The 26,090-nt window shown below is 40.1% G+C and overlaps 2 protein-coding genes and 1 long non-coding RNA gene across 3 annotated transcripts; 2 read left to right on the forward strand and 1 right to left on the reverse strand.

The window, feature by feature from the left end:
- Positions 1 to 1,638: 1,638 nt before the first annotated feature.
- On the reverse strand, positions 1,639 to 5,048 carry LOC114068897. Its single transcript, XR_003573684.1, has 3 exons — positions 5,020 to 5,048; positions 3,757 to 3,927; positions 1,639 to 2,842 (listed from the first exon to the last, which is right to left on the reverse strand). It is a non-coding gene; the product is annotated as an uncharacterized LOC114068897 (long non-coding RNA).
- Positions 4,244 to 7,652, forward strand: LOC114068896 (fatty acid-binding protein, adipocyte). Its single transcript, XM_027905323.1, has 4 exons — positions 4,244 to 4,386; positions 5,636 to 5,808; positions 6,030 to 6,131; positions 7,420 to 7,652. The coding sequence occupies exons 1-4, from the start codon at positions 4,314 to 4,316 to the stop codon at positions 7,468 to 7,470; spliced, it is 399 nt and encodes a 132-aa protein (XP_027761124.1). The 5' UTR covers positions 4,244 to 4,313; the 3' UTR covers positions 7,471 to 7,652.
- A 5,693-nt stretch (positions 7,653 to 13,345) lies between these two features.
- LOC114068895 (myelin P2 protein-like) lies at positions 13,346 to 17,729 on the forward strand. Its single transcript, XM_027905321.1, has 4 exons — positions 13,346 to 13,505; positions 15,000 to 15,172; positions 15,441 to 15,542; positions 17,466 to 17,729. The coding sequence occupies exons 1-4, from the start codon at positions 13,433 to 13,435 to the stop codon at positions 17,514 to 17,516; spliced, it is 399 nt and encodes a 132-aa protein (XP_027761122.1). The 5' UTR covers positions 13,346 to 13,432; the 3' UTR covers positions 17,517 to 17,729.
- The last annotated feature ends 8,361 nt before the right edge of the window (positions 17,730 to 26,090 follow it).

The raw sequence follows: 26,090 nt of genomic DNA on the forward strand, positions 1-26,090 counted from the left end.
TATTTTAACTGCTCCTATGTGCTCTTCAGCATTAGATTCCTTTTCCTGACATTACCCTGGGCCTTAGAAGAGACTCCCACTCCTGTATCCAACCAGACAAGTGTAAAGAAAACTTTTTACTTTGGTCGATTTGCAGCAGTACCAGACATTGTGACAGGGTCCCTCCCTCCTGACACGAGGGCTGCTATAAAAGGTATTACTGCATCAAATAATAGGTATTACTGCATCAAGGAAGCTTGCATCAAAGCTGCAGTTCCTTCCCTGCTTAAGGAAAACTCCCCATTTTTAGTAGCTTTGGCAAGAATATGTATTTTTTTTTTACTATTAATATTGCCACCTGTGCCACTAATAACCCCACAGAGAGGCTACATTTCTTTTAAGGAAGTTTTCAACAGAAGTAATTCTTAAAGGGCTAATAGTCTGCTATGGCATCTGGTGTGGAATTGAGCATGGATGCATTTTCATTCCTTTTTTGATTTAAAGAGTAGCATAACTATGGAGACAAGTGTGTAAGGCCAATACACTGCTTCTCATTGGTAGCCACCGCTTCAATACCCACAGCAGTCAAAGGAGTTGTACATTGTTGCCCTTCTGGAACAAGAAGGAATGGAAGAAAGAAGTCTTTATTTAAGCAGAGTGTTGCTAATAGTGATAATTGTTAATTTATGTTTTCACACTTCAGAGTAAGCTGTATTTTTACTTTGATAATTCCACGCTTACATAAAATACCAGGGAAGCTTTGGCACAGTCCTCAACTAAAAGCTGTCCTAAGTGATAGATCTTCACTACAGGAATAAACATCTTCTTTCTCATGTACTGTAGTGGAAGCAGCGTCATTCCTCCTGCAAGCCTGAAAGAGCCAAAGGGAGGTTACTATTGTGCTTATTTTTGTTAAAAGGAGTTTATCTCAAGTAGATCTCCACCATCTCTGACTCATAGAATAAGAATTAATCTGTCATCATCCCCTTCCCATCCACTGGTTTCCCCTGCACAGCTGTTGCTTTGCTATTCCACTTTGCAGAACCACAGAATTCAGTGATCTGTGATCACTTCTACATCTCCTGCATCAGGAACTGTCTTCAAAGGTCACAGCACCTCGAAACCACACTGCAGACAGTGTATCATTGTTTGTAGACTTGAGCTGTATCAGTTTGTATCCGGATTAAGAGACGAATTTCGTTTACCAGCATTTCCTCACTGTGCTGGACCCTCACGAGCTTCCTTTTCTTGGTTTACTTCTTACCTGCTGTGATTTCTTCAAAATTTCTTCTTATTTTGAAGGAAGTTTCTACTCTTTTGAGGATGACCTTTCTTTTGATGGTATTAGATCACATCAGTGCCGATGACCACAGGGCTGTTTAGCCAGGCTGTCCAACTCTTGCTGGCAAGACACTTCTGCAAGTGACATGAATCACAGGTTTCCTTAAACTTCCAGGCTCAGAAGTCATACTGATTTCTTCATGATGATTAAAAACTTCAGTCTTTATCAGCAGGGCTCTATGTCTTTTCCCCAGAGAGCAGGCATGATTTGTATTAGATGACATCACTGCCACAAGTTTATCTCTTGTCACTGGAAGTCTTTCCTGAGTGAGACTGTTGGTAAGATATTTTCCAAATGAGAGCCATAAGCCTGCTCCCATATAGCTGCTTGCTTTGAAGTAAACAAGCAAGTCAACCCACAAGCTGGCTTTTTTCTTGCATTTTTGAGCCATCAGTTTGCAAGATATCTATAAATAGCTCAGATTCACCTTAAATAAATGCAAGTAATTGACTGCATATGGAGGGTGCACTTGTCTGCTCCAAACTGATTTACATGGAAAGGTGCTTCGACCCTCCCAAAAAAGTCTTCCAGCAGCACCAGCATTGCAGACAGCAGTTAACACCAAAGGAAGGCCAGTTCCCCCTGCCAGGCTATAGTTTTGAATATAAAAGCCCTATTTCCTCTCCAAAAAAAAGAAGGCTAATTGTAGTAAGCCACACACACAGCAGTTCCCAAAAGGCAAGAAAAGTACCAACAGGAACTGAGTTCTTCCAGATCACATCCTTTCTATCCAGAGCACTGCAGCAATCCTCACCTGGTACTTTCAGTTCTCATTATTTAATTGATGGATTTGAGTTTTCATATTCCTATAAACTGTTCGCACACAGTGCAGCGTTTCTCAAGCCAAGAGTCCCAAGTGAAAATACCTCAAGATAATGACACAAACTTGAGGGCCCCTCAGAGTTTCCTTTTAAAGAGGACTTGAGCATGTGACACTCTGAGAAAACCAACCAAAAAAGGCATCAGTGGCTTCAATATTTAGAATATTGTTTTATTTATTTTGGGGTTAGTCCAAAGTCGGTGAATATGAAAAAAAAAAATCAAAAACGAAGAGGCCAAATCTAAGATTAGCTATTCTAGGAAAAAAAAAAAAAAAAGTAAAAAAGAATAACTTTCCCCATACACTGCCATCTTAAAGGCACAAGAGGGTAACTAATTATGTAAAAACATACTCAGCTATCACAGCAATCCAGGCTTGGTGAACACTGACTAGGGGGAAGCCCTGCAGAAAAGGTTCTCAGGGTCCTGATGGGCAGTGAACTGAGCTCTGCCAGCAGAAAGGTCGAAAACAGCCTAGGCTATATAAACAGAAGTACAGCCAGTAGGCTGACAGGCATGATTATTCCCCTCATCTCAGCACTCAGTAGGCTGGATCCAGAGTACCGCATCAGTTTTGGAGTTCAGCAGAAGGTCTGCAGGATGCTCAGGGGTCTGGAGCACTTGTCTTATGAAAAGAAACTGTGACACTGAGGCGGTTCATCCTGGTTAAACTTCGAGAGTGCTTACAACAGCTCTCAACACCTGTGGGAAAGAAATCAAGGAGTTGTGTGAGGCTTTTCACAGCAATGAATGGTGGGAGGATGAGAAACTATGAACAAAAGCTGAAAGCAGAGAGGTTCAGAGAGAAGATAAGGAGATCCTCTTCCCCTGGGGACAGATAGGCAGGGGTACAGGTTGCCCAGGGAAGTTGTGCTGAGTCCATCTGTGGAGTTTTCCAAGCCTCAAAAGGGCACAGCCCTGAGTAGCCTGCTGTAAGCTCAGAGGTGACTGTACCTGAGTGGGAGGGTGCACCAGAGTCCTCCTGACCTCCATTCCCTTTCAAATATGCCTATGATCTTTCAATCCTTTAGAAATAATTTTTTTACAGCATTATTACTTAGAAAATTATGTGGACCACAATATCTGATGCCTAGCAACCAGCAGAGCAATTCCTGGAAATCCACATAAAGAGAGTTGCAGGGGCTGGACTCTGTACTTATTAGGTGCTTTTTACCATTGAAATGGCACATTACACTCAAAGGAAAGTCTAAGAAATTGTTTGACTGCTTTCTGATACAGATGTGACAGAGCTTAGGGTATTAGTCAAGGTGGACTAAGTCATTATGTCAGGCCTGTACACATTGTGCCTCAAACAGATTGTTACCTGATCAGCACAAACAGAAAACAAATGAAGGATCCAGGGACCTTTTGAAGGTCAGTATTGGAGTATAGCTTTATGCCATGCCTACTCATAATGCTAGTCATCGGGACATAGGTCTTCAGAAAGCATGGGAGCAAAAGGGAGAGAAATCCCCTGTGTTGTTACTTTTCTTCTCACAGAGCCCCATATCCCCTCTCTATCAAACAAAAACAGATTAAAGACCTATTGTTCAATTGATTCAGGTGGTGCAATGACAAGGATATCCCAAAGCAAGGAAGCAATTTTATTGCCTTACCTTCTACAACCACAAGCACTCTCTGCTCCAAATCCACTTCTTCCTGTAATTCTGTGCTTCTCTGGAAAATATTTCTGACCGCATGTGTGCAGAAAGCAAACTAAATTATCCCAACGAGCCTTTTGGATCTTACAGTCTAGGAATTGAGCTGTGTCCATTTGATATAGTAGACTGAAATGAAAGAAAAGAATATGGGAGAGAACATAACTCTCTGTGGGTTGAGCCTACCTTTTTATTCTGAAAGCCTGTTTGATTTAATTACTTGCCCTTAAGGTGAAGTGTTCTTGAATGACAAAAATAATTAAATAAAAACAAGACAGTGATCTTTGTGCTAGTAAGGGCATATGAATAATAACACTATGACCTACTAGCAAAGGAGGGGTAGGGGAGGAAGAAAAACACTGGGTACTGGGACTCCCTCTTCATTGGTCATCCCAGAGCATCATGTGGCCACGGCTCCTTTTTAAAGATAAGTCCTCATCTCCTGGAGCTCATAATATCCTCCTGTCCTGCATTTCTGTTTGAACCTGTGGAAGATATCTTTCTAGCCTGACAAGATGTGCGACCAGTTTGTGGGCACCTGGAAGCTCCTTTCTAGTGAAAACTTTGAGGACTATATGAAAGAACTGGGTGAGAACTATTATTTTGAGTTGTTGTATTTGGGACAGGGAAAAATACTGATTTTGAACTTTATTCTTTACTTGCTTTTTCTGGCTATGCTATTTATCAAGGGGGTTTTAGTCCTACTATTTTGATCAGATGGTCTCTAACTGGAGAACTCAGCTGTTGAATTAGTGGTATTAAATTACTATAAAGTAGAAAAACCTTGATTGGGAGGAATAATGGCAGGTAAATCAAGTCTGTGCATGCGTGAATTAGCTTTTATCCTTGAACGTGCAAATTGGTGTGGTGCTAGAAAGCAGCAAGCTTCTCTATGTCTGAAAGCAACACACCCAAACAACTTTACATTGTTACTGGACTAAGACACCAATTAATTGCCATGGCTATTATAGTTAATGAAACTCTGCATGTGCCTCCAGTGAATATTAACAAAGCAAATTGTATGGATTCATGCAGATACTTGCAAAGATTTGATGTCTAACACTTTTCTTTAAAAGTGTAGACTTCTTGCTTAAAATTGGGCTTTAAAAATTTTCGACATTCTGTTAGTGTGGAGGAAGCATGGGGTAACTTGCACTGATTCAATTAGTACATGGTAAAAAAGCTGGGGGGTTATTTGCAGATTAGGGGTAAAGTACTCACTGTGACTTATGCAGCATCCAAAAGCTTTCAGAGAGTGAGACTCTTGCACTCTTAATCTTTACTCCAGATTTTACTCAGGATGTAACCATTGCCAGCTATTTCTTAATCATTTCCTTATATTCAGCCTAGCCACTGATAAATCTAAAAAGTACTTGCGCTTTTTTTCTCCTTGTTTGTTTGTTTGTTTCCTTGCTTTTGTGGCTTGGAAACTGTCATATATTTCTGCTTATTTATGTTTAGATAGCTTTAGCATATAAGTTAGAGTACAAACTACCTCAGTTGTTCTGAACAAGTCCATGTGCAAAAATCTGACATTAAAACCTTGTCTTGGCCTTCACACTGTTTTGAAAATGACAGAGTAGAGAATTTCCTTACATCAACCCACCCAACTTGGTCCATAGTAGTTCCAAGCTAGTGAGATGTTACAAAGGAACGTGTGCAACATAGAATTATTGAAATTCAGAAAGCAATAGGGGAAACAGCACTGAAGGTGGTTTTTTTGTTTGTTTGTTTGTTTGTGGGGTTTTTGTTTGTTGTGGTTTTTTGTTTGTTTGGGGGTTTTTTGCAACACATAAAAAACCACATTGAGCAAAGATAAAAAATTGTGTATTTATAGGTGTGGGGTTTGCTACCAGAAAGATGGCTGGTGTGGCCAAGCCCAATGTAACTATCAGCATCAGTGGTGATGTGATAACCATCAAAACAGAAAGTACCTTCAAAAATACAGAGGTCTCTTTCAAGCTGGGTGAAGAGTTTGATGAGACCACAGCAGATGACAGAAAAACAAAGGTGAGTTCAAAACTGGCACTTTGCAAATACACCTCTCAAATGGGATGTGGGAGCAGGATGGCAGAGCTGTGATTTTTGACACTCAGTGTAGAAATGCTGCCCTCACAGGTAAGACTGCAATGGATGCTTGTGCTCAGTGCCATTTGGACATGGAGATAGTTTTCTCTTCAGCCCAGAGCAGCCTGATGAAACAGCCACACTTTGTTTTTTTCCTTTGGCAGAATGTCATAACCCTAGACAATGGCGTACTGAACCAGGTGCAGAAGTGGGATGGAAAAGAGACCATCATAAAGAGAAAAGTGGTGGATGGAAACCTGGTGGTGGTGGGTTCAATTTTTGTTAATTAAGCTGTGAATTTAGCATGCAGAATTCATGTTTGGCTGATGTATGACTTTGGATTCAAAGGAAAAGGGAAAAAGAATCATAAAGGTTTCTGTGCGCTTGGTGAGAAGTCTCTCTGAATGAGTCTGGAGTGTGGATTAGAACTTAAGTGTTGTCAAACTTACGGAATGGTATGGAGATGCCTGTCTCCATTCATAGCAAGGCATGCTTAGGAAAGTGTAGGAAGAAAAAAAACCAATATCCCTATGAGGGAAATTTTTGTTTTTATGTATCAGAATCTCAAAGTCCTGGATAGTATAGAGGAAGCATTAGCAATGTCCATGTTAAGTGCATCCACTGTAAGAAATCTGCTGTTTTTTCTTCAGCAGAGGCCCAACAGCCATCTGTGGGAACCATCTCATGCATCATCAACAACTGTGTCAATAATATGATGTTTGAGCTAAAAAGGAAACCTGTGTCCAAGCTCCCTGTTGGTTGGTTTTATCTGGTCATAGACTGTTGCGCTTTTCTTGGTGCCAGTAAGGCCCACCTACAGTCTAGGGCTTCCCAGCACAGTTTTAGGAAACACACTTTGAAGAATCTGGGAGAGGACTAAAACTGTGTTCATTTCTGGCAGCTGAGATTCCTATGTGCTGCAAAATGATACACATACATGAAATTCCCAAAGAGTTCTGCCCTCCCCTAGGGAAAAATAATATGTCCATAAATTTAATATTTAAATTTCTTTGGATAGAGACCAGAGAAGAAGAAATAGAAATAGTTTTTAATAACAGCTTCATCAAGAAGGACTGAACAAAACAGAGTTTGATCTAACAGAAAAACAGATGAGGACAGAGCCTAACATGCAGAGGCTGACACCAGCAGCTGCAAGTCTGAAAGCTCCGTGTGTGTGCATGTGTTATGCACACATGTGAAAAAGACAAGCCACAGCTGCAAAAGGTGAAAGGAAAAAAAAGGCTAATGCCCAGCTCCAGAGTCCAGTCACCCTCCATAGAAGTCTTAGGAGCCTTCTCTATAGATTTTTAAAAGATTAGAACTCTCCTGGAGGTCGCCAGAGCAGTCCTTTAATGTTCTTTCAGTCCTGTGTTGTATTTAGACTTCTGTTTCTGAAGATCTCAAAATTGTTTCACTGTTTTGACGACTGGTATTAGAGGAGGAGAAATGCAAATCTTTCTTACACTGATTCCCAATGACAAGTACTTCTCTACCTTGTGACTAACCAATATTTAGTGAGAATTAAAAGCTGATTGAATTCATCTTTCTTTCCAGGAATGCACCATGAATAATGTTTCCTGCAAAAGAGTTTATGAAAAAGCATGAAGAAGACACCTTCACGCAGGACTAATGCTTGAAGCTGGAGAAAACCCACTTAACCAAAGGAGAAAAACTCCTCAAATCTGTTTTAAAGAGAACTGTACTTTTTTCATATATATCCCAAAGCAGTTACATGCAGCTAGTCTAATTTGTCACGCCTATTCAATAAAATATTCTGCTTTCTACAACGTGGGCTTGTGCTGGACTTTGTCAGAACGGGGAATGTAAGAGGTTGAGGGGAATGTAATACAGGAAAGGATGCAGGAAAGCATAGTGTGAAAGGCAGTACCACACTCAGTAAATGTGACCCATCTCACTGCGGAAAGAGGATCAGAGTCAATCCAGTGAGTGGCATTTGTGTGGCAGTGACAGATGTAGACCTGGACACAGAAACATCATCTGGTGAGTGCTGCGTGTAGGCTCCCCTCTGCAAGGAGTCTGTGCACACCCAGGGGAATAAAGTGGTTGCTCTTCCTGGCTTGAAGCCAAAGTTGTTGCTCCTGGGACAGGGAGAAGGACAACCTATGGATGCTTGTGGATGCTGTGGATGACCAGTGTTGGCTTCCAAACGTGAGCAGGGTATCAGGCACCTTCTCTATGTACAAATGCAGACAATTTTAAGCCTGGGTACCATCTGAAGTGACTTGATGTTGTCCTTTAGCTCTTCAAGAGTGAAATTACAGCTACTGTAGATTTAATCTGTGATTATTTTTTAATGTGCTTTTCTTTAACATCTCATTTTGTCCTAGATTAGACAAAAAGCCTTGAATTAAGAATCATACCTAAAAAGCACTCCCAGGTTTACTAATAGCTTATACAAGTTTGCTAGTGCTACAACTTCATTCATTACCTACATGCATTTTCTACTAGTTCATTAGGTTAGGTTTGATCAGTCTTGGGAACGTGAGCCTCTCTAGATGTCAAGCCCTTTGGACACTATGTTTTCAACTCAGCTTATTTTCAAACTATGTTCTTTTAATGCTCATAAGCCTGGTCTCCTATTTCAAAACTCTGCAACCACAGAAGCTATGATTTCTACACCTGGGAGGACTCAAACTGAGGACAAAACAATGAGAGTTCTAGGGAAAACCTGGACAATAAATCTCAAAATACGTGCATTAACCACTAAATGGGGAAATGACCGTATCTCAAGCTCTGCGATTAGGATCTGTGAACTAAATTCCTCATATTCCTGACATTCCTGAGGTCAGTTCTCAGAGGGGACCATGCAGCAGAGACCTTACATACACTTGAACTTTCCTCTGCATGACTCAGACTGTTCCCGAGTTTTTGTACTGCTTATACAACTAAAGAGGGAAAAAGGAAGGACTTCTATACTCTGCATGAGCTGAGAAGTAGTTTAAAAGCAGGTCCAAAAGACTATCAGTAAATCCTGCAGGAAATGTTAAAAGAGCCATGAACAAACATCTCCTCTGTTTTAACTTTGGCTTCATTGCTTATGAAGTCTCATCAACTTAAAAAACAGCAGTTGCAGATTAGTGGTAGAAAATCTACATGGGAGAGATAATTGTAAGAATCAGAAACATTGACTTGAATAAGCTACATATAGACATTAAATATCAACCCATAATTAAATAAATGCCATTGTCCACAGATTTGGAAATACTGCATTTCAGAGGTCAAATTTCCAATATTTATATAGCAGCCTTTATTTTCCAGAAACCTTATATTCTCAATACAACCAACAGTTATAGTTTGAGCATTCACAGCTTAGTATTTCAGAGGCAGGTAATTTCTTCTGAAAGCATCTCCATTTATTTTAGTACCTGGTGAAATAATTCAAACTTTGTGAATTAATCAAGCCACTTAAACTTCAATTCTTGGAAATTTCAATAAAGTGACATTCTATTTATAAATTTTAACAGGTACCACACCATAACAAAGTATTAGTGAAGCTTTTCTTAGAATATGAATACATCTGGAATTTATTTTCTGAAGAAGGCAAAAATTTATTGTCTGAAAAAGGCAGCAGCCTAGTGAATTATTGAATTAATGGAGGTGATTCCTCTCAGACCTGGACAGAGGTGACAACACACATTTCTATGGACTAAAGGCAGATCAGTGGCTTGTCCCTCCCTACAGGGCAGGACAGGTCTCCCTCACTCTTCTGTTGTGCTGAATTATTCTCCAAAAATCAGAAACCACCTCATAGCATTACGGAAAAAAAGGGATCTCCCCAAACCATTACAAACCCTTGGGCAACACACTTATTGAAGCAGGTACCCTTGAATGCTGAGAGGAGGAGATCTTTGCTCCTAAGCATATTCAGTCACTACTACAGGTTACTGGGATGACAAGAGAGAAAGGGGATTCACACACATAGATTTTTAGCAGCTCACGAGAAAGAGGAAGCAAGACTTATTCTGAGCATTGACCTTTCTGTTATTTTTATGTTTATTTTTTAACTCTTTGTTTCCACTGGAAAGGAGTTGAAGGACTTTTGCATCCTGGCCAGTGAAGAACCATGTGCACAGTGCAGTCTGGACTCATTCCCCTGGCCCCAGTTGTCCTGCTCTGCTTATGTAGGATGCTCCATCTAAGGGAACAAGAAACTATTTGCACACTCCAGTGTAGCTATTGGGAAGAGGCAGGCTGCTGGCACCATGTTCAGAGTTGATCCTTCAGCTCTGTAGAGTCAGTGTTAAAACATCTTTGGTGTCCTCATAGCAAGTCTTTCTTTGACCTCTGTTCTCCCCTTTCTGTTTTCTTCATTGCTCTCCTGGGAATTTAATTTAGACTTTTTTTGGCACTGAATTTGCCCAGATCATATTTCCTTTAAAGAAACTGAGATAAATTTACTTTCTGTATTTCTTTTAATAGTACCTTTATTTCTAAATAGTCCCTGAATTTTTAGTTCACTATTTTAATCAAGCTTTACCTTCATCTCCAGTGCTGCTTCACAATCTCCAAATTCAGTGATCTCAAATACTGTTTTATTCCAGCTGTGAGCAAAAAATGGAATCAAAGTTCCACTTAATCATATGTACTTACAATTCTTGACACTTTTTTCTGTTTAAACTTGAAGAAAAGTTTGTTTTCCTCAACTATTTCTACTGAAATATAATTCCCTGCTCTTTTTCTTTCTAAACTGCAAGGCCTTTAAATGAAAGTACTGATTTTTCTTAGTGACAAAGAGATAGATGGTAGCAATGTCAACATTGTTTGAGACTGCTTAAGACTGGGGTTTTGTCTGTATAAATAATTCTCTGTCACTTTTGTTCTTAAGGTTACTGGTACTGCAGTGTAGCTGTTCTATTCTGACTAATTTGCTCTTCTTGAATTTCTTTGGGCCTGATTTTACAACATCCCAATCATCTTTTCTTTCCCAAAGGCACCAGCCTTGTCTTGTTAAAGTGTCTTTATGTGGATAAGACAACTAAATGAAAGAACAAAGAATGCCTGAGGAGCAACGGTAGAACATTTTCAGATTATGTCTTGAAAAACAGTGGATAGTTTCATTTAGGAGGAGCTTTCTTGTTTCCAGAGAACTGGATAAAAGAGCTAGCTATTCTTTACACAAAATGTGATATAATCCATCTCTGTTTTAGAAGAGTTTTGTGTGGACAACACCTTCAAATTTACATATTGCATTTATTTACGTATTACAGATATAGCATCTGCTTCCTATTTTTTTGCCTTGTTTTCATTTTCAATCACTCTAGACATTCCCTCCCTGCATTGCAGTGTCATTAGAACCTGGGCAGCAATGGGAAGTTTTGCTCAACCTACCCTATTGATGTTATGGTCGATGGGATAAAACCATTCACATATGCAACCAACATTTGTGACTTAAGACCTTCTTATTTCCCCACAACCACAGTATAATCCAAATACTATAATAGTTTCACTTCTCAGACTGTATTATTTTTCTGTTTCAGTGTGTTCCTTTTCTTGTTTATGACAGCTTTCAAGACGAGACCCAGACCTCACCCACCTTGACCCAGCAGTGGCTCCATCTCACTCTTTCAACCCTAAATACAAGAAATTTCATCCCACAATCTATAATCTCAGTGTCTCTCCATCCTTACAATGTGGATCTGAAGAGTGGTCATAATCCAGAAAGAGAAATCATACAAAAAAGACAACTTGTTCAACCAAGTCAGAAAGAAGCCTCTAATCTTTACATGTACCAAGTAATAATTTTCTCCAGGAAGATGGTTTAGGAAGAGGAAGGACAGAATTGCATCTGATGTGGTCTTGCACTAAGTAGTTTCAGAGAGTTTGAGGTGTCTTGGATTACAATGCTTTAAAATCCTGATTGTCATATGGTTTATGGATTTGTTCTTTGTGCTTGATTTTTACTAACCACAAGACAATAGTTCTAAAAGTGGATTTAAAAAAAAAAAAAAAGTTTTGAATGCTGAAAACTCCGATTTTTCAATCTTTCAATTTTGGCTTGGCAGAAAATGTTCTGGGGGCCCTAGTGGACCAAGCTGAATATGAACCAGGAACAAGCCCTGGCACCAAAAGACAGTGAGCAATATCCTGGGCTGCATTAGGAGTGTTGCAGGTTGAGTGAGAAAATCCTTGCCCTCTACTCAGCACTGATGAGGCCACAGTTGGAATACTGGGTCCAGTTCAGGGCTCCCCAGTACGAGGAAGACATGGACCCAGGGAGGTTGTGGAGTCTCTTCATGGGAGCAGGGAACATTAGGGAAATCTGACAGTAGTGGGACACACTTGAATGCAATGCCTTATATGACTGTGCTGACTTAAATCTTCTCTTAACTCTGTAACAGACCAGCTATCCATGTGCATAAAGACAAAAAGAAAGCAGTGTATTCCCTTCTCCCAAGTCAGAAGATCTGCTTGCCTCTCACCAAAGGACTTTGAACTAGAAATAATTACTTTAAAGACTTAGCCCTTTTTCATGCCATCCACCTGTGAAGCACAAGAGCTGATCTCCACTGATACACCAATCTTATGGATATGCCCAGTTGCAGACAAAGAGAGCCAGTGAAGACTGGCTGCTTCTTTTTGTGATTCTGCCTGGGATATGAGCAGGGAAGAACCCATAGATTTGGAACATTTATCTGATTAAGAAAAACAGTGTAATTCAGTTTTGCCTTTAAATGATAAAATCCACAGACCCTTTCCAGGGTGGATCATGAAAGTCAAAGAACCCTGCAAACCGCTTTGTACATCAGCTTCTTGACAGTTCCTTCCAAAATCCACGTGGCTTTGATTTATCCTACTAGCACAGAAGTGACAATAGTGGTAACACTCTTCCTGAGGAGGGGAAGTGAAGCATGAGGTGCTGCTCTCCTCTTGATATCCAGTGATAGGATGAATGGGAATAGTTCAAGCCTGTCTCAAATGTGTTCACATTTGTCATTAGGAAGCATTTCTTTACTGAGAGAGTGGTCAAACACTGAACAGACTTCCTAGAGAGGTGGTCAAACCCCAGGCCTGTCTGTGTGTAAGAGGCATTTGGTCAATACCCTCAACAAAATGCTTTAACTTTGGTCAGCCCTTGATTGGTGGGGCAGTTGGATGAGATGATCATTACAGATTTCTATTCTATATGGTGATAGCAGGCAATAATGTTGGGAGGACAGTCAGAGCTGGATGTCATGAGGATACAGTGCTCCTGTATTTGTGCTTGCTGCTGACACCCCTACTGCAGTGTCCCCTGCCTGCTCTGTGGGTGCAGTGGTAACATCCCGTCCTCACGTGCCTTCAGTGTCCTGATGTATTCAGTGGAGGGAACAGAGGCAGGAGTCACCCAGAGCCGTGGTACTGGCACGACTGCCTTGGACAAGGTGCACATTGTCTTGCCCTGGCACTGCCTCTCCTACTGGCCCCTCCTGACTGCCACAGGGACTGGACCTCTTTAAAAGGAGGTCAGTGAGATCTGAGTTGGGCACGTAATCTCTCTGATTCCCACCAAGAGCTGTTGTGGCCACTGACTCTCTCTGCAGGACCAACACCTCAGAAAGGCTGAACGATGTGTAACCGATTTGTGGGAACCTGGAAACTTGTTTCCAGTGAGAATTTTGATGACTATATGAAAGAATTGGGTAAGAAATGTTCTTTCTTTTTCTTTTTTTTTTTTTTTTTCTCAATAGGTTTCCTTTGGGAGTGCTTTGCCCATAGATGATGCCTTCCTCCTGGCCACAAAAACACTTTAATTACTTTTCTAGCATAATTTAATTTTTCCTTTAACATCTAAAATGAAAAAGGTGGATGATGCATTACCATAATAAATTGACTTCTATCTAACTGAACTGAACTGAACTAATTTATTTTTCTGTCATGAGATGTAGATTTTTTATGTTCCTCTTGATTACACTGTTAAACTCATGCCTTGTGATAATTTACAATATATAATGGAGCTGATATCTCATGACACTTCAGTTTCAGACATCTAAATCCTATGAATGAATCTATCTGTTACTGAAGTATGCCAGGAATGTAATAAATTAGGCATTGTTTTTCATTTTAATGCTGCCTTCATTCCTGTATAGCAAGTACACAGTCAGTTACTGCATTGCTGTTGCTATCTAAATGATTCACTGAGACACTGATTCCCTTTATTTGAAATGTTAGACTGAATAACAAAAGAATTGTAGTTAATTAGTTAACCAGAGTGAATGTGGAATGAAAGTCCAGCTACAGATATTTTTTCTGAACATTTGAATGGAATTGTTTAGTCTAGAATAATTACTGCAAATAGTGTTACACTTTGCAGATAATTTTATACCTTTTTATACAGATCTTTTTGTTTGGGCACAGCATAGCATTAACAAAGGCAGTAACTACAGCTATCCCCTTTCTGCTTTTATAAAACAGTGATACATTGCCAGTGGCCTTCATTCCTACTTGCTCCAGACTTCACAACGTGCAGAGAATGAACTGAACTGGAAAGCACTAGGCAATACAAACATCTTCTGCCAAGGGATTTCTCCAAAGGTCTTCGCAGCTGTTTACTCTTGTACCTTGATATTTTTTTATATTTCATATTTGTACTTCTCACTGAGGTTTAGATGTAAGGACCCTTAAGGGGTGTTAATAGCAACCTAGGAATTGCCCAGTCTTCATTATGTTTTACTGAATGAGCACCAGGATATTGGCAGTTCAGTATCCAGTTTCTTCCATGCAGCTGTCAAAAAAGTGCAAATTCTCAGGTTTATCAACAAAATTTTTAAAAAGGATTCTTACAAGATTTTAGGAGAAACAGATCATTCCTCTGAATTTTTCTGTCTATTCTGTTTTGACACAAATTCACACAGATTTGTAACCATATATGTTTTTTCTTAGCTAAATATGCACAGATATATAATCACATATATCTTGACTTCTTGCTGAAGGTGTGTTCTGTCAGCTGAGGCTGCCTCAACCTCTGAACACTGAGGTTCTCATTCCTACTCCCACATTTGAAGAATTAGCACCTCATCTAAATCAGGCATTATTCAGGAAGAAACTGTTTCTTATTCTTCCACTGAAGATTCATGAGAGGATACTGGATTTCTTGCTTTCTAGAATGTAATGCTTGTTTTGTTTCTGATTTCTAGGAGTGGGTTTAGCTGCTCGGAAACTGGGTGGCCTGGCAAGGCCTGATGTGATCATCAGTATGAAAGGAGACATAGTAACCATCAGAACTGAAAGTACATTTAAAAATACAACGATCTCTTTCAAACTGGGCCAGCAGTTTGATGAAACAACAGCAGATGACCGGAAAGTCAAGGTAAGGGGGATGATAATCTCTGAGTGTCTGGACATTTCCTAGAAGAACACCAGGAGGAACTTTTCCTACCCCCTTAGCGCACTATAAGTTTTCCAAACCATTCATGGAAAGCACTGAAAGAAGAAACAGTATGGTGCTGAACCTAATGTTACCAAGTGTGTCATTAGTCATTACCAAGAGTGCGTATCTTGCCGAATATAAAGTGAATTGCTACTCTAATCTGCAAAGCTCGGACTGCAGTTTGAAACTCTTCTCTTGGCCCTTGCAGAGTGTCATAACCTTGGAGAAAGGTTCATTGGTGCAAGTGCAGAAGTGGAATGGCAAAGAGACCACGATAAAGAGAAGACTGGTTGATGGGAAAATGGTGGTGGTAAGTTCATGTTCCTTGTATGCTGATAAATATCAGAAGGATGCAGACTTCAGGTTTTTTCTGTCTAAACAGAGTATCAATTTAGGCTTATCAAGGAGGCAGAAAGAGTGAGCCAAGCTTCGAAAACAAGCTGGAAGGACATAAATATTGTTCCATATAGCAAGTTGTCTTTTAAAGTGTCTACAATAGCAAAGCTGCCATAAATTGACAGCATACTTACTGCTCTCAATATTATTATTCTTAAAAGAAATGAGGTTTTGAAAGAGCAGAAACTGGTAAAACATGAAAAATAGTTTACAAACTGGGTACTGCTGTTCCTGGAATGGCTCTTTCCTTTTCCCTGTAATTGGAATAAAGCCTGTCCAACCTTAGAAAACTGGTTTTACATCTTTTCACACATCTATTTCCACTAAAGCCCATCAATTCACACACTTCTGTTTGCTTTTGAACATGAGCATGCTGAGTGCACTAAGCAGGTTCTTGAGGTGTAGTGTGTGAAAACCATCAGCTCTGTGTCCCTGCAGCAGGTACTGGCAGATCCTGACGGCCCCACCAAAGTACCCACTGCTATGAAGGAACCATGTCTTTCCCTGGGGAAGGGTAATGCCTGCTGTTTCTCATCCCCCATTAGATGCTCCTTTCTCTAGCAGCCATGTGAAAGCTATGGGTTGGCCAAGCCAGGGTGATAACATATTTCAAGGACCCGAGTTGTCAGGGTCACTAGTAAAACTAATATTTCATTTTTTAATGAAATAAAGTACTTTGTTCATTAAAGTTTTAAAGAGTGGAGTAGAACTAATTTTGGAGACCTGATTGAAGTCAGCACCATTACACCTTTAGGTATTAGCTTGTTCTGACGATCTTTTTTCATAAGCTGTCTTACTTAGAATCATATAATGGTTTTGGTTTGAAGGACCTTTAGACACACTGCTGTGGGCAGGGGCACCTTCCACTAGACCAGGTTGCTCAAAGTCCTGTCCAACCTGGCCTTGAAAACTTCCAGAGGTGGGGCATCCAGAACTTCTCTGGGCAACCTGTTCCAGTGCCTCACCATCCTCCCAATAACAAACTTCTTCCTTATGTTCAATATAATGCTATCCTCTTTCATTTTAGGGCCATTCGCCCTTGTCCTGTCACTACATGTCCCTGTCACTACACGCCCCTGTAAAAAGTCCACCTTCACCTCTCCTGTAGCCTCCCTTTAGGTAGGAAGGGTGATTTGCTTTTGCATCTCTTTGTGGCTACATTTCTGTGTAAGTTTTTCCTAATCGTTAAACCATCTTCACAGAGCAGAGAGATAGGGTTCCTCTTCTGTCGGTGTCCTGCTGTCTGCTCCTTGCCCTCATCAGGTTTGTGGAGGAGGCCTCACATTTGCAGACCAATGAGGTATTTTTTCAACATCCCGTGGCCTTTGTCGCAGGCATCCTGTGTCTGTGAGTCACCAGCAGCCACCAAAGGTCAGTGTGGCGAGAGAGTCAAGAGAAATATTTTGTGACTCAGAAGGGCGAAGTTTTTTAGGCCAGAAGCCTGACCCCTAAAATACCCAGGATACTTCTGCTTTCCCACAAAAAAAGAACCCCAAACTTTGTAAATCTGAAAGTGTTGGTGGGCCATGCTATAATAATCAGGTGGGACTAATATTTCTATCAAGCCAGCATTAATACCAAAGAAGATAAATTTGTTTGTGGAAGGTGATCCTAATTTTGCAATCTTTTGGTCATTGTATGCCACTTAATGAAGTCTAAAGCTGCTAAAATAGAATTAACTCCATTTGCAATTTAGTTTTGCTGTTTGCTCTGAAAATTGTGTAAACATATAAAGATATAAAATGTGACATAGATTTTCACTGGCTTCAGATGTTACTTCAGCAGACACCCCTGATGCCAACAAAAGCCTTAAATTAATCTTTCGTTTGTGCCTTAGGAATGTGCCATGAAAGGAGTTGTCTGCACTAGAGTCTATGAAAGAGTGTGAAGAAGTTCCTTCTCTGCACTGGACTGGGACTGGCTCTTAAAATTCAGCTTAGTTCAGTGACCAAAGCCTCATGTACTGTGCTTCTTTATTTTCTTATTTCCTTATTTCCTTTTATTGGGAAAGTTTCTAAACTATAATTTGATATTTCAGAGCCGTAGTGTAACTAATCCAAAATATTGTGGTGATCCAATAAAAGCTTCTCAACACAGAAAATAGAGTGTTTGGCTCCACATGAATGATTTAAGTTTTCTTTCTTGAATGGCACTGTCTTTTCTCTTGATCCTTTCTGTATAAATGGTCAGATGATTTCTACTAAAATAATGAAACACAAATAATCCATAACAAAGAGAGAGCTGACATTGCTTCCTAGATATGTGTAAAAAATATCATCTCATGGGCTCAATATTCCTTTCCTGCAAAGGATTTTATTGCTGAATAGCTCCTATGCGAAAATTATCTTCACTTGTTACTTTCTTTATGATTTATTGTTTCAGCCTTAGGATTTTAGCACATCGTTGTTTCATACTCATCTCAAAAAGTTCATATTTCTCTCAGTACCACGTTTTGTATCCTAATATTTATTTGGAAGAAAACAGCTACTGGAGGAAAAAAAATTGGAATATATCCCATGTTTGTCTGCCAAAAGAGCAGATAAACCTGTGAAACGGTGTGGAGAGGGTGTGAAAGAACTCCAGAAGTCTTAAGGCTAGAGGGCTTCATTTTGAAGTGTTCAGCAATCCAGCCTACTTTCAGTACATCATTGAAGTGTATGCTTAATATTAAGCACGCATAGGAGTTTCATTTGGGTAGAAGTTGCTATCAAGCCCAGCTGAGTATAGCTAAGTTCATTCCTTCCATTGCACTTACTCTGCTTTTATCTGAGGATAAAAGTTGGAAAAAAACAAAGCTAGGCTTCTGGAAATTTATTTAACAAAAAAAGCACTGTAGCAGCTTATTAATTTTTGCCTCCATTAGCCAGTGTTCACCACAACACTCATGTTAACCACAGAGAGTATTTCATCCCCTGTCATTGCCTCCATGCCATCAAGCAGGGCTGCCCCTGCCTCCTCTGTGAGGTTAAGGCAACTGTGAGAGGCGTGTGTGTTTATTTTGGCTCATTAGGAGCTGCAGAGCTGATATGAACCTTTGCCTACTGGGTTTACAGGCAAGAACACAAATTCTCGAAGTCAAGACAGATCCTGAACGTCAGAATCTAAACTGGTTTGGCCAAGCAGAGAGTGAAGAGATGGATATCATATGTGAATGCGAGATATAAAGGTCACCTTTCTTCTCTACCCACTACTGCAAAAGCTAGAGCCTGGGCCCAGCTTTGGATACATTTTTATGTAGATGCAAGCTAACTGCAGGCAGCTGCCAGAAGGCAAACAAACGAATCCTAGAAAATACGGACTGTGAGAGAAGGCTGTGAGATTTCTGGACAGCAGTTTTAAGGAAGAATTTATCCTGGTCTCTAACCCAGATGGAAGGGTAAATCCCCTGTATTTATGACTAAAACTCACCTTTGTGAGTGTTGGAGTTTCAGTGACTCCAAGTCCTCAGTGATTGTAACAAGGAATGGAGACAGAATGATACCCCTTTTATCACCTTTTGCAAACAGATTGTAATAATGCTTTTAAGTGAAGATCATCCACCAGTTTTCATAATAACATACAGTGTGAACTATTTTATATGGGACCCTCAAGATTATTCTTCTAGTCTTTTAACAGAGAATCAAAGATACACTTCTTACAGCTCAGAATCTGCCTGAAACTGACCTGTGAATCTGGATTTTTGCTCTGCACCTTCTTCGTTCCCTCCCCTTAAAGTGCAACAAGGTCCCAGCGAGGCTGCTGGAGCCACTTGCCCCAGGCTGGCTCTGGAAAGGTGGAACTTGTCCAGAACCTTTTGAGCACAGCTTATCTCCCACCCCTGAGTCATAGGCAAAGGAGAATATAGTTCTGTAAACAAGATCTGTATTTCCTTTGCTTTTCCTGATGTAACCTGTAAATCTTCTTTGAGCTTAAATGAAAATTTTCCTCTCTAATAAAATATTGATTTTCAGCTTTTTTGTTTCCTTAAGCAAAGGATCAGTACAAACTGTAGTTTTTCCAGATCTGGAACCAGCAACAGAATAAAAGCAAAGGACTGCTCACCTAGTCTTTATTTATTTAGTTACTGTCATCTCCTTTCCTGTGACATAACCCAGCTCTCTCTTCTTCTCCTTAAGAGAGAAGTTGCATTTATTTTTCCAGAGATTTGGGATTAAAGTAATGATACTTTTGGGTTTTTAAGTTCCTAACTAAATGCAGATATGCTATTCAGGAGCCTGGTATTTGGCACTTTCACTCTATACAAAGGTCACTTAAAAATGTCATGAGAGCTGGAGACTTTCCAAAACAGGAAAAGTGCAACAGAACTGATAGTGTTGAAGGCGAAAACAATAAGGCAGGTGGTACAAATCAGCACAGAAATGGAGAGCTTTGGAGTACTGTTTGTAAAGCAATATTTGGGATCTCCAGGAGAATTTGGGGGGAATACAAATTTTGCAGTCACAAAGTCTTTTTTATGTCTTATTGTAAACGAGTTTTTCTTTTTTTCCAAACTTTTTACATGGGTCAGACACTTCTGGAATAAATATGTAGGTTGTAGTACTGTATCTGTGTCCTGAACTGTGCTTTTAAATCGACAAACAAGTCCATTTGCCATTTCCCTGGCTTGTGTATGCACTTAACCTGGAAATATCAGTAACCTGATGCTGGTATATAAAAAGCATTATTTAAGGCAATCAGCTTGATCTAGCACCCACTCCAAGCAGTGAAATCCCTGCTGATTTCAGAGTACCCTAGTCACACTCCTCTTCTATCAGATACCCTTTCTAAAGTGCTGTCACACCTTATTTCGCCTGCATCTCCCGAGGCAGTGGGAAATGCCTGCAGGGGTACTCCTCCTCCAGTTGCTACAGTCCTGACATCATTGCCTGCCTCTGCCCTCTCTGACGTCTCCTGGGAAAGGAGAAACAAGCTGCCATGGCAAGAGTCTGCCTCAGCCCCAGTGCACCCATGAGGAGCACTGAAATCAAATAAAAGCTGCATCTGGACTCCATGTACCAAAGCCGTTTCCTTGGAGTGGGCAAAATATGGCAAAGCGTCTCCTGGTGATGTATAGCTAAATTTGGGATATCATACCCCACACCCTAGTCTTTTCCACATGGAATGGAGCTGAAAGTAAAGACAACACCACTGTCTGTCCTTGAACTTTGAACTTCCCTTGTCCATTCCCCCAGAGTTCATTTGGGGGGCAATGGTATTCCTGTCAAGGGAATTCACACACATCCAGGTGCCCAGCACACAGATTTGCTGGTTGTTTGCACAGTAGTTGGGGCAGTTTGACTATACAGCAAATACACGACTGAGCAGTTCTTGGACCGGCAAAGATTCGGGGAGGGGATTAGGCTGTGTTATTAAAGCAATTGTGCTTCATTAAACGTCCTCACCACTTATCACATTTTTTCCAAGAAGAAACTTCTTATGCTGATAAACAGTGTGCTGTTTCGAAATTGCTCAACTGTGCTTTTTAAGACATTACTACCTTTCCTAAGTTTCATTTTGGATTAAAAAAATTCTGCTGTTGTCTGAGATACAAAGGAGTGAAAGGTTAGTGCTCAAGGGGTAATCAGTCAGAAACAAATAGGCTGATGCCATGAAAAAATTGCCTTCAGAAATCCTGGAATTTAGATGTAATCAAGGTCTTTGTTAGTGAGGCAATTAGAGCATATCCTCACCATTTCAATGCAAAACATTGTGGTTGGCTATTGGCCATCGTGCTGCAGATGGGAAACACAATAAAATTATGTTATTTGGACAAAAGGGCATAACAGCATTGAGAATAATGCAGTGCTTAGACACCACAGAGAGGGAAAGCTGTTAGACAGCACTCATACAGTACAGTTCATATAGTTCTTTTTACCTTTTGAGCAGCAAACCAATATTTAAATATACTTTCCTCAAATGTTATGAAAAATTTTAAAACTAAAATCAGAAGGAATGCAATCATTCAAGGATTAGGAAGGGTAGGGTGAATGGATTACAGCTGGATCTATTTTAAGTTCTCAGTGGAGTATTAAGTGAAAGTAATTAAGAGTTTTTTCTATTTGCTATAATGAGAAAACCAGTACCAACCATATTATTTGTGAGAAGTGTAAGGGAGGGAAAAAGATTTTCTATTGAATTCCAGAACACACTCCCTGGCACACTCCATGGTGGATAAAACTTCCTTAAAAGAGTCACCTCTGTCAACAATGGGTCAAAAACACTGTGAGATTTCATCTTGTCTTTCAAGCTTATATAGAGACTGTCACAGTTAAAGCTGCACCAGTAGACACCTGTAGTGGAGTTGTGGGACATTCCAGCTAATGTACAGCCTGTTTCAAGTTTGACAGAGGGTAGTGCTGCTTTGTGAAATCTGTAGACATAATTATCAGAAAGGGGAGATATTTAGTGTCTCTAGCTACTTGGAAGCTCTGCACATTTGATATGAAAAAAAATCTGCAAGACAGTGAAAGTGGAGCTCTCAGGTTCACTATATAATCTCCCAGTAGAGGTTCACAGCTTTGTAGGGCATTGTGCCACCTTTTAGTATTTGTACCATATAGTTCAGAGTCTTATAGCCACTGACTCCTACAGATTTGTATAGGTAAATCCACTTAAAAGGAATATTAATCCCTTCACAAACCTCCTTTCCTTCTGAACAGTGGGGAAAAAAAAAAGACTACAAAGCAATTTGACACTATAAGACATAACATTCAAGGTCCCTAATTACATAGTCAACACAAATGTTTTCATTTAACTTAACAAGAGATAGAGTAGTCAGATTATGAAAGGTTAGGTGCATAAATATCTGTGCTTTCCAGATAGGATCAGAGCCCTCTGGCCAGGAGCACAGGAACCAAGATTAAGGCTATCCTGATGCTTCCTCTTTCTGGGGATTTTGGTGTAATCAAGAAGCATCATAACAGTTTATTCTGGCTCTGTCTGCAGTTGGGCAGAGAGCATGTTGTGAAATACAGAGGCAATCACTATGGACTAAGTTAATGACTTCGAAAAAGTGGAAGGTGTTCCTGCCCATGGCAGGGGAGTTGGAACTAGATGATCTTTAGGGTCCTTTAAAAACCAAACCATTCTATGATTCTATGTTCATAAACATGCCATACATTTAGGCTAGATTAAGCTGCTGCTATAGAGAAGGGGTACAAACTGATGCAAAAACCATACTTCTCCAGTCAATGGTTCAAAGTGGAAGGATGTATCATGTGGGCTTATGCTGGTCCAGTACTGTTCAATGTCCTCAGTAATAAGCCCATCGTTATTTATAGAGTGTACACAGATGAGAGGAAATGCAAGCATACCGGAGGGCAGGGTTCAAATTCAAATGATCTCAACAAACCCAGGAAATAGTTTGAAACAGCCAGGGGGACATTTAAGAGGGAAAAAAATGCACTAGACAATACCAGCAGGAGCACAAATAACGGATGGAGAACAAGCAAAACCTAGTGCAAACACTGGGACTTTGCACGAGTGGCAAATGTGGCCTTACTGAAAAAGACAAACCTCCTATTGGGATGCACAGTCCAGAGAATAATCAGCAAGCTGCAGTCACCCACATGCTCTGCTTGTCACTAGCAAAGCCCCCAGGATGCATTCTCAGTCCTGAATAATGCAGTGCAAAACGAATGGATCAATGGAGAGAGTTCAGAGAAAGCAATGAGGCCTGAAACACATGCCCTAAATGGAAGAGTGAAATTACCAGGGAGAAGGGATTCAGGGAAGGGAGACTGGTCAAGGGCACAGAAGACTTGTGTTAACACACCAAATTCCTTGGATAGGTAGGATGTGAAATATATGTAGATCTACAGACACACAGGCATGCACACACAGAGAACTATCTATTCATACACGACCTTAGTCACATCCAGTGACACAGGACCAGGTTCTTGCTCTCCACCACTGAAACTGTTACGGAGTTGATGCTGCAGAGCATTAGTATCACCACTTCAGTACCTGCTGTGAGAGTCACTGCTTGGTTCATCCCTCCTCAGCTTCACAAGTAGAGACTCTCCTGGGGCAACAGCTCAGGACACAAAGAGCCAATTTCAACAAGTGCTACAGATTACTGAGAGCACAAACAACAAACACTCTTGGTTTTCTTCTACTACTTACATTTTCTAACAGATTTGGCATATAAAATAGGAAATTAAAGTTGCTTGTACCTGAAATATATTGACACAAGATACTCCTTTGTCCAAGGTATATAAGCATATGGATGTTAAATAGTTTGAGAGGAGAAAAAAGAAAAAAAAAAAAGAAAAAGACAGAGAGATAGGAGATCTGAAACGAGTAAAAAAAATCTTAAATCTCTCATTGTTTTAGAAAAGTTTAGGTGCTTGCAAGGTAGAAGACACTCTATCTCCTGAAAAGGCTATGCTTGTCACTGTCACTTATGGATCAGATGGTGATTGTGTCATTTTATCAAAGCTTTTCAAGGATCAGTGAAGAGTTGCTGTATTGTTCTTTGATACAAGTTTCAGAGTATTCATAGGGGCCTGTGAAAACAGTTGAAGAATTTACCTTTTGATTTAATTGAATGTATCTATTTGATTTCATTTAACTGTACCCAAGGTCTTCCCTGAAAACCATATAATAGTATGAGATCTGAATTCTCAAAGCAGAAATTGCCTGCATGATACCTCTGAACACTTTGAGGTAGCAGAGATATGTTGGACTTAAGATATTCTCAAGCTCCATGTTAACATCAGCTCATCCATCTGAAACCAGCTTGGAACATCCCCCAGTAGTTACTAGTGGTCAGCATAAGGATGTCAATATGATTTATATTTTCTACGTAAGGCTGTGCTATCCTAATTAATATCTTAAAAAATAGTTAAAGTGAACAGGAAAATTGACAAGATTATTTCTTACTCCTTAGAAAAATTAAGTTACCTATGCTGTTGTGAAACACGGCTGGATATCTACCAGGAACCTACTGAAGGCAGAGTTTATCTAGACAGACTGATGGGGGCTGTCCCCAGCCACTGGAAGAATATGCCACTCCTGAAAAATACCCTACATAGAAGATGGCAAATAGCCCAGTCAAATATGACACCCTGAAAAAAACCCTCCAGTGCTGAAGCTTGTATGGGTGGCTTGATACCCTCGATCATGATGTGCACTGCTCCAGGTAGCAGTCGCAGACTGTTTGCTTGTTTGATTTCTCTGTGCAAGATCCTGCTCAGTGCACTGCAGAACTTCTCCTCTGATGGCTGCTTTTCAGATGGTTACCCTATCCTAACTCAAGAGTAGCTTAATTTTGTTTGCAATTGTAGTGTTTGGAAAATGTGTAGGAATCCAGGGAACTAAAAGATCCTTTTTGTCTATATGAAATAATATGCTGTTTTATTGTCATAACCTAGCTTGGGCTCCCAGGAGACTGTCAAGAATCTGACAAACGCTCAAAATACTGGAAGCAAAACTAACTTTGAATCTTTGTTCCTCATTTGTTTCTAAAAATACTGCAGTTTTTCTACTTGCAAAAATAGTAACATAAAATAGAAACAAGATTCTCAAGCTTCATTTCAGATCTTTCATCAGGAAATTACTCAGGACTCCCCCAGTCTTCACATTGAGTTCTCCTTCTCTTGGTAAGCCTGTGGAGGGTATTTTCAACAGATAGGGAAAGGGTGAAATACAGAAATCATGTTAGAGTTCAACAACAGCATGATGTTTATGTCCCAGAGGAAAGGGGGCCATCACTTCAGGGACTTGAGTTGAGCATCCACGTCGTGATCACATGGTGGAACATTCAGATCCTAAGCCAGGCAATGGGAATGTGACCAGCGTCACTCCCAGGTGTGGTGCAAGGATGAACCACAGCCAAGAGGAAGGGAATGCTTTTGTCAGTAGCAGAAAATTCTCCAAGCACCATCTGGATTTGAATAGAAGTACTCATTAAAGGAAATAACTTATAAATGATGACACTACCCTTTGTGATTTACATGCCTTTCCACATACATCCTTTTCATAACACATAAACACACTCCCGCAGTTGATGTGCTCCTACTGCTTACAAACCCATTCATAGGCTATAATGATTTTAATCTTGCAAATTTATGAGAAGTCTCTCAAACCTGGAAGAAGAGAGGACATGGTCAAAAGATAGAAACCCTGAGGTATCTCCTTTGTCATTGAAACATGAAGTAGGAAGAGAGCATAAGTTTGCTTTCCTTAGTTAGCCCAAGAAATTCTTTAGTTAACCCAAGCAATCCATTAGTTTTCCTCAGTTAACCTAAGAAAACCATCAGCTTAAAATGCAGCAATTAATGTGGTTGACTCCTGTGAAATGATTGAAGGGGAAGAGGTGTCTCTGAAGGCATAGCAAGACTGTATAGTTACACATTTTTAGACTTTCCTTCTGATGATTTTGTATGACATGCCTGGTCCTTGGTCTTACAAAAAGCCCATAAATCCTCAAAAACGTAAACTCAGTAAGAGTTTGTGGATAAGTAAAAAGCCTCAACAGCAT

Source organism: Empidonax traillii, unplaced genomic scaffold (assembly GCF_003031625.1).
Source record: "Empidonax traillii isolate 1590-97213 ecotype Southwest subspecies unplaced genomic scaffold, ASM303162v1 scaffold1140:size184413, whole genome shotgun sequence".
NCBI classification, from domain to species: Eukaryota; Metazoa; Chordata; class Aves; order Passeriformes; family Tyrannidae; genus Empidonax; species Empidonax traillii.

Excerpts from the sequence above, each read along its gene's own strand:
- LOC114068896 (XM_027905323.1), top strand. The coding sequence starts at position 4,314 with ATGTGCGACCAGTTTGTGGGCACCTGGAAGCTCCTTTCTAGTGAAAAC. Across the intron at positions 4,387-5,635 it reads GGACTATATGAAAGAACTGG|GTGTGGGGTTTGCTACCAGA; the intron begins GTGAGAACTATT and ends GTGTATTTATAG. Across the intron at positions 6,132-7,419 it reads TGGATGGAAACCTGGTGGTG|GAATGCACCATGAATAATGT; the intron begins GTGGGTTCAATT and ends CTTTCTTTCCAG.
- LOC114068895 (XM_027905321.1), top strand. The coding sequence starts at position 13,433 with ATGTGTAACCGATTTGTGGGAACCTGGAAACTTGTTTCCAGTGAGAAT. Across the intron at positions 15,173-15,440 it reads CAGATGACCGGAAAGTCAAG|AGTGTCATAACCTTGGAGAA; the intron begins GTAAGGGGGATG and ends TGGCCCTTGCAG. Across the intron at positions 15,543-17,465 it reads TTGATGGGAAAATGGTGGTG|GAATGTGCCATGAAAGGAGT; the intron begins GTAAGTTCATGT and ends TTTGTGCCTTAG.